Here is a 16,354-nt window from a genome sequence, read left to right as displayed (position 1 = left end):
CCAAGCAGTTGCCTGCATCTGGGAACCCAACTAGTGCCGAGCAGTCCCTGAACAGCTCCCACTGCCCTGCACATTGTCTCCTGCCTCCCCTGCTTGCACAGCCCCCAAGGCATTCCGGGTGGTCCTGCAGCCTGGAGAAACTCCTGGCTAGGAGAAACTGCTTGCCTGGGTCCTGGGACAGGTGGTTCACCTGTGTTGAATCTCTTTCCTCATCTGTGGAGAGGAGTGTAACACTGCTTTTGCGGGTTAGAGCGGGAGGAAAATATAAGATATTTGTAGGTGCCAATAACTGTTAGACCTGGAATGGCCAGCTGCAGTCCCCACTGGCCACTCGTGGCCATTGAAATGTGACTCACTCAACAGATGTGCTGTAAGTTCAGTTTACACACTGGGTTTCAAGGAACTAAGTCCAAAACAAGAAGATAAAATAGCTCATATAAATTTTTCATGTCACTTACATACTGAGATGATATTTGGTTAAATAAAATGCATTATTAAAATTAATCTCCCCTGTTCCTTTTCACTTTTTTAATATGGCTACTCTTTCTATCAGAGAGCATTGTTGGCTGCTGTCTTCGCCCTTCGTAATGCCCACCTGGGCACAGCTGTTTCTTCAGCTGTATAATGGGGTAAGAGAATGGCCCAGTGAACTGGGCATTTGGGTCACACGAGAATTTATATGTATTAGTAGTAAGCAGAGGGCCTGGCCCAGCCTGAGCATTCGGCCAATGGTAGTTCAACTTATTTGTTCCTGCTCTCTGCTCTGTTAGAATCCAACATCCAGTTTAGATTTCCAAGTTTCAAGTCTTTTTTTGTGCTATCAGCCACATCAAAAGGCCCATGCCAATAAGGTTTTTAAATGAAATGCCTCTCTTAATAAGAGAAAATCCAGCAGCGAAGACGCCACAGTGCTTAGTCAGCAGCACTCTTCTTACTTCCGGGGCCATGCCAGTTGGCAGCCGCAGCCAGGCACAGAAGGAAAAGTCAGTCTTGTGGGCTTGTCTGCAGCTCCTCAGGGCCCCTTCCCTCAGGGCTCACTGCACGTTAGCCCCTGCCAGTCCCCACGCAGAGGGGACCGAGAGCTCTGCTGGTGTGCCACCGGGGGCCAGGCCCTTGCTGCCCCCCTGCTCAGGGTGTCCAGAAGCTGTTGCTGCCTCCTCCTGCTCCATTTGCTCTTCGGTGCCCTGTAAATATTTGGGTGGGAGTTGGGGAGGGGGGAAAGAGGGGACATTTGTATTTATCAGACACTCACCATGGGCCTGGCAACATGAGTCCCGTGGAAGACATCACCTCTATGGTTAGCCCTGTTCTGTGGACAATAACATGAGCGTCTTTGAAGTGAACGGCTTGCCCAGGGTGCTGGAGCCACTGAGCAGCAGCATCAGGTTGCAGCCCGAGCGCCAGCTGCCTCCAGACTCCACCGCTCCAGGAGGTGTGGCTGGGAACACAGCTGGGACCCGATGGTAGAATTTTTGAGTGCCTGGGGTTTTGGGCTTCATTTTGATGCCTTGGGAAGTCATCAAAGTGCCTGAGCTCTGAAATGACATGATCAGATGTGTGTTTGAGGAAGATAACTGTAGAAGGAGTGTACTAAGTCTGTTAAGCCACGACTCTCCCTTCCTAGCCTTGTGCTGTTGATTCTTTTTAAACTGGGATGCAGGAAATTACATTTGTCTTTACTTGATTTCATGCTCATTTTAGTCGGTTGTTGCAGCCTGTCTCTCAGTTTCTGATTGTGTGTCCCTCTATCTGTGTGCATGCCTGTGTGTGCATGGGTGTGTGGGGTGGGTATGCACGGGGTGGGGGGCATGCCGGGGAGAGCAAGAATTGCTTTGAGATACCGTCCTGCCATGTGGACACTGGTGGGTACAGCTGAGACTTGTGACAGTGTAGAAAACCGGGATTTTATCTCGTACATACCTGGGCAGTGATGGAACAAGATGGTATGCCAAAATAACGTGATCGATCTTTTAACAAGTATGCCAGAATTTACACTTACTCCATTGACTCTGTCTGTGAGCAAATTGATTTGGAGCTTCTGTTTTAGAATTTTAGAGATAAGGACATCCCTTGTTCCTGCCTTCTAATTCAGCAGCTACTTAGCTCCTACTACTCATGCCCGTACTCCTTTATTCTACATTTTATGCCCATCTTCATCCTGGATGGTCCTGTGTTTATGCACTATTTGATTTGCTGTTCACAGTAGCACCTTAAAATGATCAGCAATGAAAAAATACTCAGGTGTGTATCTTTACCATTTTTCAAAATCAAAAGTTTTGTCTTCCAATCAGAAAAATGATACACAAATATTATTTTTATTAAGATGAGCAATGCAGAAAAACGTAAAGTTCAAAAAAATCCACAATCTCTCCAGGCTTATGTTTTGATGCCGTCGCTGTACCCACAAGAGCACAGATGCTCTGTGGCACATGGTAGGATCACCAGCTCGTGAGAAGTCACATCAGTGTCTTTTTCTGCCCTCATCCCCATGCCATGTACGAGCCTACCTCTGTGTGGGCACATGCAGATTTGTATCGTCGTTTTAATTTCTGTATTATCTTTCTATATGGTCACGCGAGATTTGATGCACAGCCACGATGTGATGGTAGAAATTGAGGCTGAGTTTTCTGGGTGCTGTCTACCTGAAGAACACATTGCCAACTGTCCCCTCCTACCCTGGTGACTGCTGCCGTGCCAGTGAAGGGGTGCCCTTGAGGACCCCTCTGCCTCCTCTAGTAGCAGTGGGACTGTCAACCTCCCCATCCCCCAGGAGCTCCCACTCTGGATTCCCACGGCTAACCAGGGGAAGGCCAGGAATTTTCTGAGCCATTTGGTTTCTGAATGTGCTCTGGGGACATCATAGTGGGAAGTCATCCTCCTGCTCCCACTCTGTACTAATCCATTTATTTATCAAGATTATATGTAAGATTTCAGCTGATAAAACATTTCTACAATTTGAAAGACAGTGAGGAAAAGCTCTGCGTGCAGATGGGTGAAGGAGATAGTTCACAGCTATTATTTACCTGGATGTAGTGGCTGGGGAGTAGGTAGAGCTTCAGGGAGAGTCTGGGGTCACAGACAGCTGGGGGATGATGGGAGGAGGTCCCCAGGAGGAAGGATATGGCCTGTGGAGGCTAGACATGAGGGGTTTTCTTGAGGCCCAAGCCAGGTGTTGGGGGCTGAAGGGTGGTGGTAACAATAAGGAGCCAGATGGACATTGGGGACGTGAGAGACTCAAGACTTTCATCGACGTTGCTCTATGCAGAGAGGCTACGGAAGCCAGAGGTAGGAAAGGACCGATGCAGTCATGAGCTGTGGGTGCCTCCCTCGAGGTACTCCTGGTCCAGCAGGGAGGCTGCCTGCTCAGGTCCGGCTGCAGTGCTCAGTGCCCTCACAGCTGCTGCTCAGTGCCAGCCCCCTTGGAGTCAAGCGTGGCCTCTGAGCAGAGGCGAACAGGATCAGGACCACTTTGCTCCAGTGCAAGGCACCTGGAGTGGAAGCAGGTTGGCGGCAGCTGACCCAGGGCCACGGGCACATGGTCACGGGCGAGCTAGCACAGGTGCAGTGTGGGCCTGTGTCAGGAGGAGTACCCCGCCAGCATCTCCACAGAAGTGGCACTTGTGTAGAGCCTTGGAAGGGGGACGTTGGGCAGGGAGCCACCTCTCAGACTCAGGAAAATGTGGGGCATGTCAAGAGGATGGCCCGAGGCACGTTCTCTCTCCACCTATTCATTTAGCACCTGCCGTGTGCAGCACCAGCCAGGGCTGGGAGCAAATGAGCGATGAGAGGACTTTACAGGCCAGACAAGAAGCACAAGTGTAGCCCGTGACAGCTCCGTACTGCATGTCACAAGGACACAGCGTGGATGCGCAGGCGGCCCTCAGCTGATACTGTGGAAAGCACCTGGCTCTCCCTGGGGCCCAAGGGCCTTGCAATCAAGTGGGTAGAGTGGCCCATGAAGGCAGGTCAGTTGGCCAGGCAACCTGCCAACCGGGGGCATGGAGGCTGCAGAACAACCTTGGCTGAGGTGGGCTTAGCCCTGACTGAACCCAGAAGCCCTAGAGGACCAGAGTGTTCAGGAACAGAGACTGTGCCCAGGCGTGTCTGGAGCCTGTGCAGGGAACAGGGCAGATTTGGAGGCGCCTGAGCTCTGTACACAGGGTGCTGGGTTGCGTCCACGGGAGTCAGGCTGGGCACTGGCTCATTGTTGGATTACTTGTTACACACACTGGGGGAGGAGCGGAGGGTGGGCCGGAGGGAATAGGGAGGCGCTGGGAAGCCACTGTGGAGTGTAGGGACAGGTAATAGGGACAGAAGACAGGGAAGTGGCAACAGTGCCCTAAGAGATTTGGGACCCAGAGTAAACAGGACTCTGCTCTCCACTCCTGTGGGCCCAGCGCCAGCCTCACCTCCTCGGGGGGCTTCTTCTCCTCTGGTCCCTTTCCCTAGGGCAACCCCCAGCCAAGTCCTGTCACCGCCCATGCCTGCCTTCCACTCTGTCACGCCACATCTATGTGTGTGGTTGCTTGATGCAGGTGTTTCTAGTCTGTTCCATCAGAGGCTGCATGAGTGTGGGATGGGACTGACTTTATTCCCTGTGAGCCCCCCCACCCCTCATGGGGGGAGTGCTTGGCTTACGGAAATCCTTCATGTGTTGGCATGTGGATGGATGGGTGAGCAGAGGGAAAGCAAACTCATAATGGCGACAACTGTTACAGAGATAGTCAGTCAACTGGAGTGAAGCCAGATGGACTTCTGAGAGACCAGCAGCCTGACGGCAAGGGACGGGTGAAGAAGAATGAAAGATGACTTACGCCCGAGAAGACGGGGTTTGTGTCATTCAGCGTTCAGTCTGGAAAAGAGAAGGCACTCTGTGGCTTCCAGGTGTGAAAGGATTAATACAGGATCCAGGCGTTACACTGGCCTTGGAAGAGATGCAGGAGGTCGTAAGGCTGCTGTTGGAGGTCATGGTGTGGACCTGGAAGATCTCAACCTCAAGCATGGAAGCTGGAATCTTCTCAAGAACCGATGGAGAAGATGCTGGAATTCTCCAGACTCTTGAGGATCTCTAGCTGTCTCCACCTCCATGAAAGAAGTAGGAGGTTCTCAAGAGCCCCTCTCTTCACCTCATGCCACTGAAGAAAAGTGACTTCTGTCTTTCTCCAGTCTCACATGGGTTCCTCTCACTGGCACTTTCTCACCTGCAGCTCTCCTGAAGGGGCTTAGGTCTGGGAATTGGGGCAGGCCTGTCACTGTTATTTGAGGTCTACCATGCTGACTGTAGTCAAATATTCCTCATTTGACTAAGGGTCTCTTCACTTATGCAAATCAGCTAAGACTTGAGCGGCTATCCAGTGGCTCAGTGCCAGCAACACTGGCCACCACAGGAGACTTCCGCCTCCTTTGAGGGGCCCTGGAGTCCCGCGCTCCTCCCGTGAGCTCAGGAGCCCATCTCCTCAGCAGCATCTTCCGCCTCAGTCCTGGCCTGTGAAGAATAGCCACAGATCCTCTGAGGACACTGGTGCCCCTCACCCTTTATGTCTCACAGACAACCCCTGGGGATAGGTGCTCCCGAGACCTGGATCCCTCCTCTGCAGCACACTTGTGCAGGCTGCGTGACAGCTTCTGGCCAGCACATCGCTGCTCAGGGTGTCACCTCAGGAAATTCAGCCATGGGTCACAGTCCTCTTGTCCTGGCTCCTGGACCTCACTTAGCCCCTGCAGTGCTTTGTGTGTCTGGGTGTCAGTGCAGCTGTGTGTCTGGAAGCAACCTGCCCAGGGTCTTCAGGCAGAAGGTGTTGACCTCACATTAAGAGGACCTGGTGTCACAGGGAGGGGCTGGCCCCGCCTCTGGGCCTTACCTAAGTGGGTGGAGTCCCTGAGGTCAGGTGTGATGCTCCCCATCATGAGGGTCTTTGTGTGGTGAATGTAGTTAACTTGGATGAAGAAAGTGATGCTTGTTTACCTGGGGGTGGTGCAGTGGAGTGGCTAGGCCCACTCTCACCTTTCTCTGTGGAAAGGCTTGTTGAGAGGGGGAAGCGGCCGGGCGGGCCAGGAGAGTAGAGCCGGACAGAGGCAGGTACTTGGCAAAGACTGGCACGTGTGAGGAGGCTCTTTCGCAGTGAGTGCCTTTGGGAGGTAGTTTTGGGCAGAGTCCACCACACCACAGGTCCCGGGAACTCGGTGGTGAGAACAGCAGGGCTGAGGCACAGAGGTAGAAGGGCAGCCTAGACCAGTGGGCATCCTCTCCCAGGTGTTCCGGGGCAGGGCTTCTGTGCCATTGTGCTGAGGGAGGTCCCACTTGCCAGTGTGGGCCAGGAGATGGGGGTGTGGGCCCACGAGAGTGAGGAGGTAAACAGCAGGTGGCTGAAGTTGCTGGGTGGGAGATGGGAAGGGAAGGGAAAGAAGCGGCGGCTGCCCTCAGACTGTGGGGACCTGGGGGCCCTCGGGGCAGTCACTGTGTCTGGCTCCCTTCTCGGGTGCGGGCCAGTGCAGAGAGGCTGTGTCCTGAAAGCCTCCACTGTGCCCTCTGCTCCAGGCAGAGCACCCCGGGCCTGAGGCTGCCCCAGGGCCACGGCTGCTGAGGGGCTGAGCTGGAGGCCTCCCAGGGGCAGAATCCTCGTCAGCAAGCTCTTCAGCCCCAGGTGGGCTCTCAGTGTGGCTCTCCTCAAACACTGAGGACCACTGTGCCTCTGCTGCTTCCTTCCTCATTGTGGATGCCCAGAAATCGCAGGCCCGCTCCCTCCCGTGGAGCTGTGGTGGTGAGGGGGGGCTATGGGAAGGGGTGCATCCGCTATTATTTTTTCAACAAAGGAACAAAGGAGTGAATGGCCCATTCCGTGTGTGATATGTGTGGGAACCGAGTGTTCTGGGGAAGAATCCCGTCACAGGCAGCCTCTTCTTCATTGACTAAGCGGCAACCAGGGACCAATTTGTGTTCCGGTTCCCCTGGGGAGCAGAGCTGTCCCTCGGCTCTCGGCGGAAAGGCCGTCGCGCCAGACCTCGGCTCTCGGAATAGCTGCCACCCGCCTGAGGGATGGGGGCAGCTGGAGGCCGGCATCGAGCCGCTGATAGTGATCCCGCCTGGCATGTTGATCGATGGTGGGATCTTTGGGTTCCGCTTACCCAGGCTGAATGGCACATGGTCGATAGCAGCCAGTTAACCAAGTCCTCAGTAACCGGCTGGACTCGTCAGCACCTCAGCCCTAGCCACGGGTTAAAGCAGAAACCTCTCCTGAATAGCTAGATTGGACCTGACGAAGATGAATGTCTAATTCACTTGGAATCTCCTTACTGCTGCCTGTAATAAAAAGCCTGCTCCATATATTCACCCCCTGCCGATGTTTCTCTGAAATTAAATATCAGGAGGACATATAATAGCCCAATTCCACACCAGGCCAATATTATCAGATTGATGTCAGCAGTGATAATAGAAGAAGGATAAGTTGATGAGATTTCATTTATTAAATAAGAGCGCACACAGCGGGCTTGGGACTGCGCATGTGAAGGCGCGGCGAGCTGGGCAGAGAGCCCCCCAGCTTGGTTCACGCGACCCTCTCCCGCCGCCCGGGCCCGTGATGGAGGGAGACGCTTTTCTGCTCTGACCCAGACCTGCATCGCTGGGGGTCGCTTTGTTTCTTTTCCTTGGTCCTTCCCACCTTTCCAGTTGACGCTGGCCTTTGTTGTCAGCTTTGCGCGACCACACATTCATCACCTTCCTCCCGTGCCTCTGCATCTGCCAGCCTTGCCCCCCTCGGCCCCGCGCCCTACCTTCCACTTTGAATCCGAAAACTTCTGCGTCCCTTCGAGAGCCCTGCGTGCTATGTGGTTTGGGGCAAGCGTGCTTTGCTTTTTTTTTCAATACCTTAGTGGTTTCTAATTTTGGAATTTTTCAGAGTCAAGTTCTAAGATAGACACGGTATGGAGAGCAAGTTCTTATCCTGGCTCCCTCTTACTGCTGTGAGATTATGGGCAAGTCACTTAACCTCTCTGAGGTCAGTGTCCCCATCTACAGAATGGGGCAGTGACACCCCTTACCGGACTGTCGGGGATAGTCTTAGGACCTGGCATGTGTTAGGTCCAGGCAGGTATTGGTTCTGGTTCTGAGGGTGCCCAGGTGAACAGGGCGGAGCGCTACAGCCCAGAGCCATGGCCCCTCCACTTGTCAGTCAGGTGAGGTCCGGCACGTCGGCAGAGCCCAGTTCTCCACTAAGTGGACATCACACCTTATGTGGGTGGCAGTCTAGAAGCTGTGCAGACTCCAAGCTGGCTCTTGGAGAAGCGAGCTTGTGTGTAGCCTGTCACAGAAAGGTGCAGGTTGCTCTCTGTTAGAAAGGCAATGAGTGGTTGCTCCACCCCCCAGCAGTGGTTGCTCCACCTGCCAGCTCTGCCTCTAGCAGGGGGCCTGGGGAGTGGTGGTCAGATCCCTTTCCTGCACGGCTGACTATGCGCGACCCCAGGCTGTTATGATGAAGAACCCGAGTTGGGTGCTCGTAGACAGTAGGCCCAGACTCTCCCTGGAGGCTGGAGAAAGGAATGTGTGCCAAGCCTTTCTTTAGGCTCAGGAGTTGCTCGCGGGCCCTGCCATTGCTGGGCTAGAAGGCCTCTTGCTCCAGTCTCAGCCTCCTTCATCATAGGACCTTCTTCCTGTGTGTGTGTGCGTGCGTGTGTGCGTGCGTGCATGCATGCGTGCGTACGTGTGTGTGTGTGTGTGTGTCTGCTTTTATAAGGGCACTGGTCGTAGTGGGTTAGGGGCCCTCTCTACCTCAGGATGACCCCTTCCCCATTAGTGGTATCTGCAGAGATGAGAGGAGGAAGAGGAAGGGCAGCTGGTGGGCCCCGGGAGGCTGTGGTGGGGGGGTCTTGGAGCAAGAAGAGCCTGATGAAGATGCACTTGGAGACCAGTCCTGGGAGCAGAGGCCCGAGCGGCGCTCTGGGAAAGGAGAGCCTGCTGAGCGGGAGCTAAGAGGCAAGAGTAGTAATGGATCTGCTGTGTTGCTAGACTTTTTGGAAAGATGAGTATGTTTTCAGAGGGTAAGTGGGATGGTAAAAGTACAAGAGAGAAAAGCCAGTAGGAGAGGCCACTCAGCTGCTAGGAGGTGAGATGGGATCACTGGTGGAGGTGCCCTTGGCCTGCAGAAGGGCCCCTCTAGGCAGGAGAGAGGGGTCTGTGAGCCTGGGACTGAGGTGATGATGTGCTCCTTGGCACGCTGGGTCCAAGGAAGCAGGCGCCCAGACCTCACAAGTAGGCTTTGGGGGAGGTAGCTGGTGGGGAGAGAGAAGCTGTGGGGTGAGGTCAAGGGAAGTCCGGCCTCAGAAGACCTGAGACCTAGAGGGGAGAAAGGGGCCTTCCAGAAGGACCAATAAGAAGGTGTGGGGGGGGGGGGTTTGCTCTGGGAACCCAGAATTGCAAGAGGAGGTGGAGTAGAGGAGGTAGGAGACAGGCGGTTTTGACCTCTACAGATGCGAGCCAGAGAAAGATGGAGCAGCTGAGGGGTTAGGAGGCCTCTGGTGATGGAGGGTGGGGGATGGGCAGGGGCAGGAGCGGCATCTAGTGCCGCCCAGTAGGGTCAGTTGGTCACTGGGATGGAGAGGAGGCACTTCTGAGCTCTTGGGGAGGTGGAATGAATGCAGCTTCAGTTTTCAGCGAGTTTGGGGAGAGGTGGGGAAGATGTGATTAGAAGGCGAGTGGGAAACGTCTAGCATGAAGGGGGACACATCTGGAGTGAAAGTAGGGGGAGATTCTGGAATGACTCCAGGCTGCCTTCCGGGGTGAATGACTGCGGGTGGCAGCACCTCTCCCAGGAGATTCAGGGTGGCGTCAGGCTCCCTGTGCAGGATGGTGAGTCTCCAAGAGGGCATGGGGCATGGGGCACATGGCAGGCGGAGTGTGCATGCGAGGGACCCTGGGGACTGTCGTGGGGCGCCCTCCAGCTCTGGCGAGAGACAGGCAGCCGTGGGAAGAAGCTCTGATGGGCAGGAGTGGGTGATGAGTTGGCCCAGGGGTCTGCACAGCAGAGGAAAGAGAGTGAGGGTCTTTGAAGCCCAAGGTGGGGCGTAGGCAGGCCTGGAGGTGGAAGGGGTCCCACTGGGGGGCCTGGTGGTGAGAGGACTAGCACTGGGCCAGAGTGTCCTGGGGGGCTCTCGGGGAGCCTCGTCAGCCTGTCAGTGTGTGGTGCCGGAACAGGAGGCAGCGCCTGGCTTTCCTGTCCGGCCACTCCTTTGCCTTCCCTGGTGTCATTCTATTACCTCTCACATCAGGAAAAGTGTTACCCCACCAAGGAGACGGGATCTGCTTCTGGGGCGGCTCTTGGAGGGAGGGGGCTACCCATGGTGCTGAAGGCCCAGCATCATCACGGTATTCGTGCTGCCCACTTCGCCTTTCTTAGCTTCCTCGTCATGCTTCCAGCATCCCGTCAGCCGTGGGTCCATTGTTTTGAGAGGACAGGGCAGTACTTGAAGGTCAGATGTTCTTTGTGGTCTGCTCGTGTGTGCCCCAGCCCTGTGGCTGCCGCACCTGCCCTTGGGGCTACTAGAACATGGGGGTAGAAGCCCTTGTGCAGGCTGAACACATTCACCTCTTTGCTGAGTACCCATGACAGGCGGGGCTGACCAGAGGCCATGCCGGGGTTGAGGACCACCTGCCCGCCCACCTGGCAGCTCTGTGTGGCGCAACTCTTCTCATCAGACTCCCAACCACAGGGGAAGTGGCAGAACAAGAACCTACCCCTGGGCCTGTCCATTCTCCCCTCTGGCCCACAGGGCACGATGTTCAGGCATCTGCTGGTCCTGCATGAAGGACACGTGCCCTGGGATTCCTGAGGAAGGAGGAGCTGGGAGGCCTGGGTGAGATTTGAGCTGGATCTGGAACAACAGCAGGTTGTAGGGGGAGGGACATGTTCAGACAGGGTCCCACCTTCAAGCCTGCACCTGGCGTGGCAGTGCCAGCCCTCCTGTGTCGCTCGTCTCCTCCCAGCACTACCAGTAACGCCGGCCTCCCCACCCCACCTTGGTTCCCGCACTGACAACCACAGCACGCACCCCCGTCTGGTCTCCATCAGCCTGGGGCAGGTGTGTGCCCATGGAGCGGGAGAGCAGCGCAAGGGCTGGCTGTTGACGAGAGCCTACTTCCTTAGCAGTGCTTTCGAGGACTTCTGACTTGGGGTGGAGACCCCTCAAGCCACCTATCTTAACAGGTAGTGCCTGTGTCCGTGCTGATGAAGGCCCCTCGGGAGGGGAACAGGACTCAGCTCGGTCCCTGGGAAGTACACAGCTCGCTGTGCAGACATTTTTTGTGCATTTGAAGAGCAGCTGTTCACAAGACTGAGTGTTTCTAAAAATTTGAGCTGTTTTGTATGCAGTGTAAACAGGGTTGCCAGGGACCAGGCTGGGCGGGGCCGGGCTTGGATAGAATGCGCCAGCTTGCTTGAATGGGTTGACCCAGGACTAGCCCTGCCTTGCTTCAGAGAAAGCTTTTTATTTGGAGAGCTGTGCTCTCCTGTCCTATCCCATTCAGAACCGTTTGCAGGCAAATGGGTGAAATTTCTTCCAGTTGACATTTGCCTGCCGTTCTGTCTCCTCATATTGTTCCTGATAAATCCCAGAGGAGAGAGGCCTCTGCAGCCAGAGTGATATTGGTGTGGAGGGGATGGATTTCACCACGGCCCAGTTTCTTCTGAACTGGGTGTTCTGTGAGATTTGCCCTCAAAACGCACAGGGCCGCTGGTCCAGGGACCTGAAGCCAGAGGAGCAGGACCAGGTGCAAAGCGGCTGCTCGGCCCATTTCCGGCCTGTGCTAGCGGAGGCTGTGTCGGGTGGTGGATCCGGAGAGGGCGCGGCTGTGGGGGTCAGAGCACCGGCTCCCGGTGACTGGGCAGGGCGCCGGCCCAGGTCCTCTGCCCCCACTGTGTCGTGAGCTAGGTCTGCCACACAGACTTGTGAGCCTCCAGCTTGCGTGTAGCTCGGAACAGCTCTGCTCCACTGAGCCTGGAGCTTCCCCTGTCCGGCTACAGGTACCTGCCAATGCCTGCCAGCCACTGAGCTGCAGCCAGGAGCAGGTGCTGGGGGTGGGGGTGATCGTGGGGGCAGATGCCGCTTCCCGGGGGCGAGAGAGGTGTGCACCAGCTCGGAGAGTGTGTGGGGGGCGGTGTGGAAGGAGCAGGCCCCCTCAGTGCACGACCTCCAGGCATCCCCCAGTAAGGGCAGGCCTGGACTCTGAAAGGGCCGAGCTGCCCCTCTACCCCTCCCGCCCGAGGACTGAGCGAGGGAGGAAAACAAAGAGGGAGGAGAGTTGGGGCGGCAGGCAGAAAGCGAGGCTCGGTCTGAAGGAGAGCAGGCAACGGCGGGAGGGAGTCAGCACACGGAGGACGCCCGAGAGAACGCCTCCAGCAGGCCGCTGTCCTCCCGGGAAACCCCATTCCGGGATGCCCACAGCTCCACGCATCTTTGTCAGAAGGGTTGTGAACATAGGGCCTCTGAACAAGACGTACCAGCGTCGGTGGAAGCAGGTGTCCCCTGCAGCGCCCGAGGCATGCGCTGCCCCAGATGGGTCTGCAGTAGCGACTGGAGCCAGTTGAAGGACTCCCCAGGCACCCTCTGTCTAAAGTGTGCCGGAAGGGAGGGTAGCACTGAGCACGGAGCCCATGTGTCCTCCTGAAGGAAGAAATCTCCAGGACTCCTCCACACGGGGAGGACGTGAGGCGGAACCGTGTCAGCGGCCCCGCCGTCCCCCTGCTCTCAGCGCGCACCGTCTTCAAAACCTCATGGAATCACACGTGGTCGGGGTAGAACGGCCGTGTGGCCTCCTCAGCTGCCCTTCTGCCTCCCTCTTCCAGGGACTGGCTGTTTTACACGCTGCCCTCCGAGACTCGGCCTTAGCAATGGTGTGGCATGGACGCCCTGGGCAGGCCCCACCACCCCTCCCATTCCTTCAGCTCACAAGCCTTGGATGTTCAAGTCCTGGCCCCAAGTCTTTTTGTCTGAGCTGAACATGGTCATTTCACTCCCCTTGTTAGAGACTGTTCAGAGGGTGGGCGTATCATCCAGGCCTGGCCGCTGGGAGAGGAGAGAGGAGATGTGTGGAGACGGCGGGCCAGAGGATGGCATCTGGCTCATGGGGATGGTGCCCGGGAGAGGGGGCCGTCCCCTGGCAGCAACGGTGGTGCCACCATCCAGAAAGTGCCTCCTGCAGACTTGCCAAGTGAGACAGCTACGTCCTGATATCACGTTTCCCAAGCTGCAGACGGTTCCCTTCCTTGCTGCTCTTAACTGACGAACTCGGTTTGTTTGAGTTGTCTTAAAATAATAATGCTGCCGCTCCGTTCCAGCAACCGTGGCATGGCTCGATTTTTTAAGTATAGAGATACTGGGCCAGGAGAATTATGAACCTACAAGTCTCCCCCTGCGTGACAGGAGCAGAGCTGCAGAAAGCATAATAGCAAGCCTTTCATTGCCGAGGAACTCGAGGAGTGGTTTTCTGCATTTTTACACTCCACTTGAATGCCTGAGCCATGGGGGGTGTTCAGTGCTGAAAGACCAGCCACGTCGGGGCTGCTGCCCTGCCGTTCCGTCTGTGTCTCTGCGGCTCCTTCCTGTGCGCACCTGGCCCGGGAGCACTGCAGTGTGAGTGTGTACCTGGGCGTGTATGTGCATGTGTTTTCTGAGAAGAGTGCGTGCTTGCAGTGTGTGAGAGGACATGCATCTGTGTGTGCGTGTGTATGAGAAGAGTGCACATGTACAGGGTGTGTATGAGAAAGCGTGCCTGTGCGTGGGTCTACATGCGTGTCCGTGTGTGTCAATGTCCGTGTGTGCGGGTGTGCACATGTATGGGCGTGTAAGCGTGTGGGTAGGTGTGCATGTGTGTGAGGTATGTGTGACTGAAGAGGGTGGGTGTGTATGTGTAAGTGTGTGTGTGCGAGAGAGTGGAAGGGGAGGGGAGGGTGGGGCATTGGAGAGGGTCCCGTCAGTGGCCCGAGGATGCTGGCGACCACCTGGCGCGTGATCATTATTTCCCTTTTGTTGTTCATATTCTTAAAAGAGAGCATATTCCTTTTTGTGGATTCCAGAAGTCCCTTGATAGAGGAATATAGAAAAAAACAGCAAAATACCCCTAAAATACTGCAGTAGTTACCTGTAGACAGTAAGATTTGGAAATTTTTATTTCTTCTTTAGACATTTCTGCGGTTTCTGTCGTTCATGGATTAGAATAATAAATCAGAACAAACAGCTCTGGATCAGCAGATAGCTGCACTGTCTCGTCACTGGCACAATCCAGTGTGCTCCTCAGGAGGGAGGCGTGCTGGAAGGCAGCCAGAGTGCAGGGTGGGGCGGGGTTCCCCCAGCTGCCCCCCTCCCCCTAGGGCATACCCTGAGCCACACAACCCAGTCCTCTGGCATCTGCTGCCTGGGAGCCGCCCACATGGCGCTTGACCCCTGAGTGCCCCTGGTCCTCTCTGAGGGCGTCTGGTACCAGGTGAGTGAGCCCTCACCCCTGCTCCCGGCCCCAGCCCAGCCCCCTCTCTCTGTCCCCGCAGGCCCCGCAGACAGGAGCCCGTGTGCTCCGCACTGCAGGCCCAGCTCCTGCGCTGCTACCGAGCCCACGTGCAGGAGGTGCTCCTGTGCTCCGACCTGGTCAAGGCTTACCAGCACTGCGTGAGTGCCGCCGCCCGCAAGGTAAGGGCCAGGGCTGCCGGGCTGGCGGGGGCAGGGCCCTGCAAGAACTGGAGGTATCTCTCTGCCTCGGGCTGCTGAGTCAGACCTCACAAGTCTTCTGCCTTTTGCACAGTGAGAGACTCTTAGGCCTTAGATGACCTCAGCCCCCACCTGCGCATTCTGCCTGGCAGTTCCTGGGCTTGCACCTGGACATCTGGGCAGGAGCACTGTGCCCCATGAGGCTGAGGCTGGCAACAGTGCTGGGTGAAGTCAAGGGCTGACCACCTAATTAAGGGCACACATAAGCCACCCACTTCCTACCTTCGGACAGTGAGAGGTGAGAACACACAGGGGTCTCACCGTGCAGGGTAGGGCTCATCCAAAGAGCTGGATGCTCCACGGAAGAACCTTCTAATCGGGGAGGTCGGGGAGCCAGGCAGCCTGCCTGCAGAGGGTAAAGACTGGGTACCTTGCTGTCCCTCACCGCTCCTGGCATGCCAGGGCCCAACCTCTGGGGAATGGGAGGGGATCACGGTGGTCCCTGGTCTTTCCTGCCCCCCAGCCCCACTTCAGGCTGACCAGGCCATCTTATTAGTCGAGGGCCATGGAGGGCCGTGACCCCTCCCAAGGCCTGGCCTCCTTTCCTGACCTTGCCATCTCTACACACCCCCCAGTTCCTGCTCCTCTTCTAGACAACTCCATCCCCCTCCCAGGCCCAGCTCCAGGCTGCCCTGACCCCTCTACCACCCTGACCCTTCCCCCCCTTTCACCTCCCATGTAGAGGCACCTGGCTTGACCTGACCAGAGGGCTGGCATGTCGGTTGTAGTGGGTTGAAAGAGCCACTGGAGGGGCCTTCTTTCCATGGATTCCATGGAAAGTCTTGGGTCAGAGCAGGAGAGAAGGTGCTGTGGTGGAGGAGAGGCTGAGGTCAGAGATCATGTGGCCCAGCTGCAGAATTCTTCTCCTGTGGAGTAGAAACATGCCTCACCAGAGCCCCCTCACCTTTCCACCGCGAGGGCCGTGACTCCACCTGGCACGCACCCACCCATCCGCGCTGGCACCCGCCCCAGCACCGCTGCCCGGAGTCTGCTCAGCACAGAAGCCAACAGACCCCGGCAGTTCGGATTAGGTGGGCAAAACGCCTGGCTAGGCCTCCTGTCATGGGCCCTGGCAAGGCGTCCGCTCCCTTTCAAGTTGAGCGTGAAAGACACGGCCAGCCCTCCAGGCCACACGGTCGGCAGAGGGAGTCGGGAGCTGCCCTGGACATGCCCTGTGGGCCAGCGGGAGCAGGTGGCTCTCCCAGTGCTTCTTTGTACCTACCAGGTCTGATAGAGGCGTGCCCAGATGCAGACTGCTCCAAGCCCCTGCTCACCACACACCTGACTTTTTGCTGCAGGCAAGACCTGGGCCCCCCTGCAGCTGCCTGGCTTCCCAGCGGGGGTCTCCTCCCGTCCAGCCCTGACTGTCCTCCCCGGCTCTCCCAGGCCCCAAGCCCCTGCCCCCTGCCCCCAGCAGACTGTATCCTTAACGAACGTCTTACCAATACATCTTCATTTCACCGGGGCAAAAATGTGATTACGAAGGCAGACAGATTGCATTCAACTCCAGAGTGTTCTCTGCAGCTCCGGCACGCCTGAGAGAGGCGCTGGGGCACTGCCAGGCCTCCCTCCTTCCCGGCCCCCACCCCTGGCATTATTAACACCC

At 56.5% G+C, this 16,354-nt stretch overlaps 1 protein-coding gene across 2 annotated transcripts in view; it reads left to right on the top strand.

Annotated features, from left to right (window-relative positions):
- The window catches only part of CHCHD6 (coiled-coil-helix-coiled-coil-helix domain containing 6), a 224,959-nt gene that overhangs the window by 207,611 nt on the left and 994 nt on the right, over nt 1–16,354 (top strand). For both annotated transcript variants that reach the window (XM_054688287.1, XM_054688322.1), the window contains exon 7: nt 14,532–14,670. In XM_054688287.1, coding sequence (XP_054544262.1) covers nt 14,532–14,670 — 139 coding nt within the window. The remainder of the gene's footprint in view (nt 1–14,531; nt 14,671–16,354) is intronic.

The sequence above is a fragment of the Talpa occidentalis genome, unplaced genomic scaffold, assembly GCF_014898055.3.
Source record: "Talpa occidentalis isolate TD23 unplaced genomic scaffold, MPIMG_talOcc4v2.1 talOcc4.10, whole genome shotgun sequence".
Lineage (NCBI taxonomy): Eukaryota > Metazoa > Chordata > Mammalia > Eulipotyphla > Talpidae > Talpa > Talpa occidentalis.
Note: the sequence above shows the minus strand (reverse complement) of the source record. Positions and strands in the feature narration are given on the sequence as shown.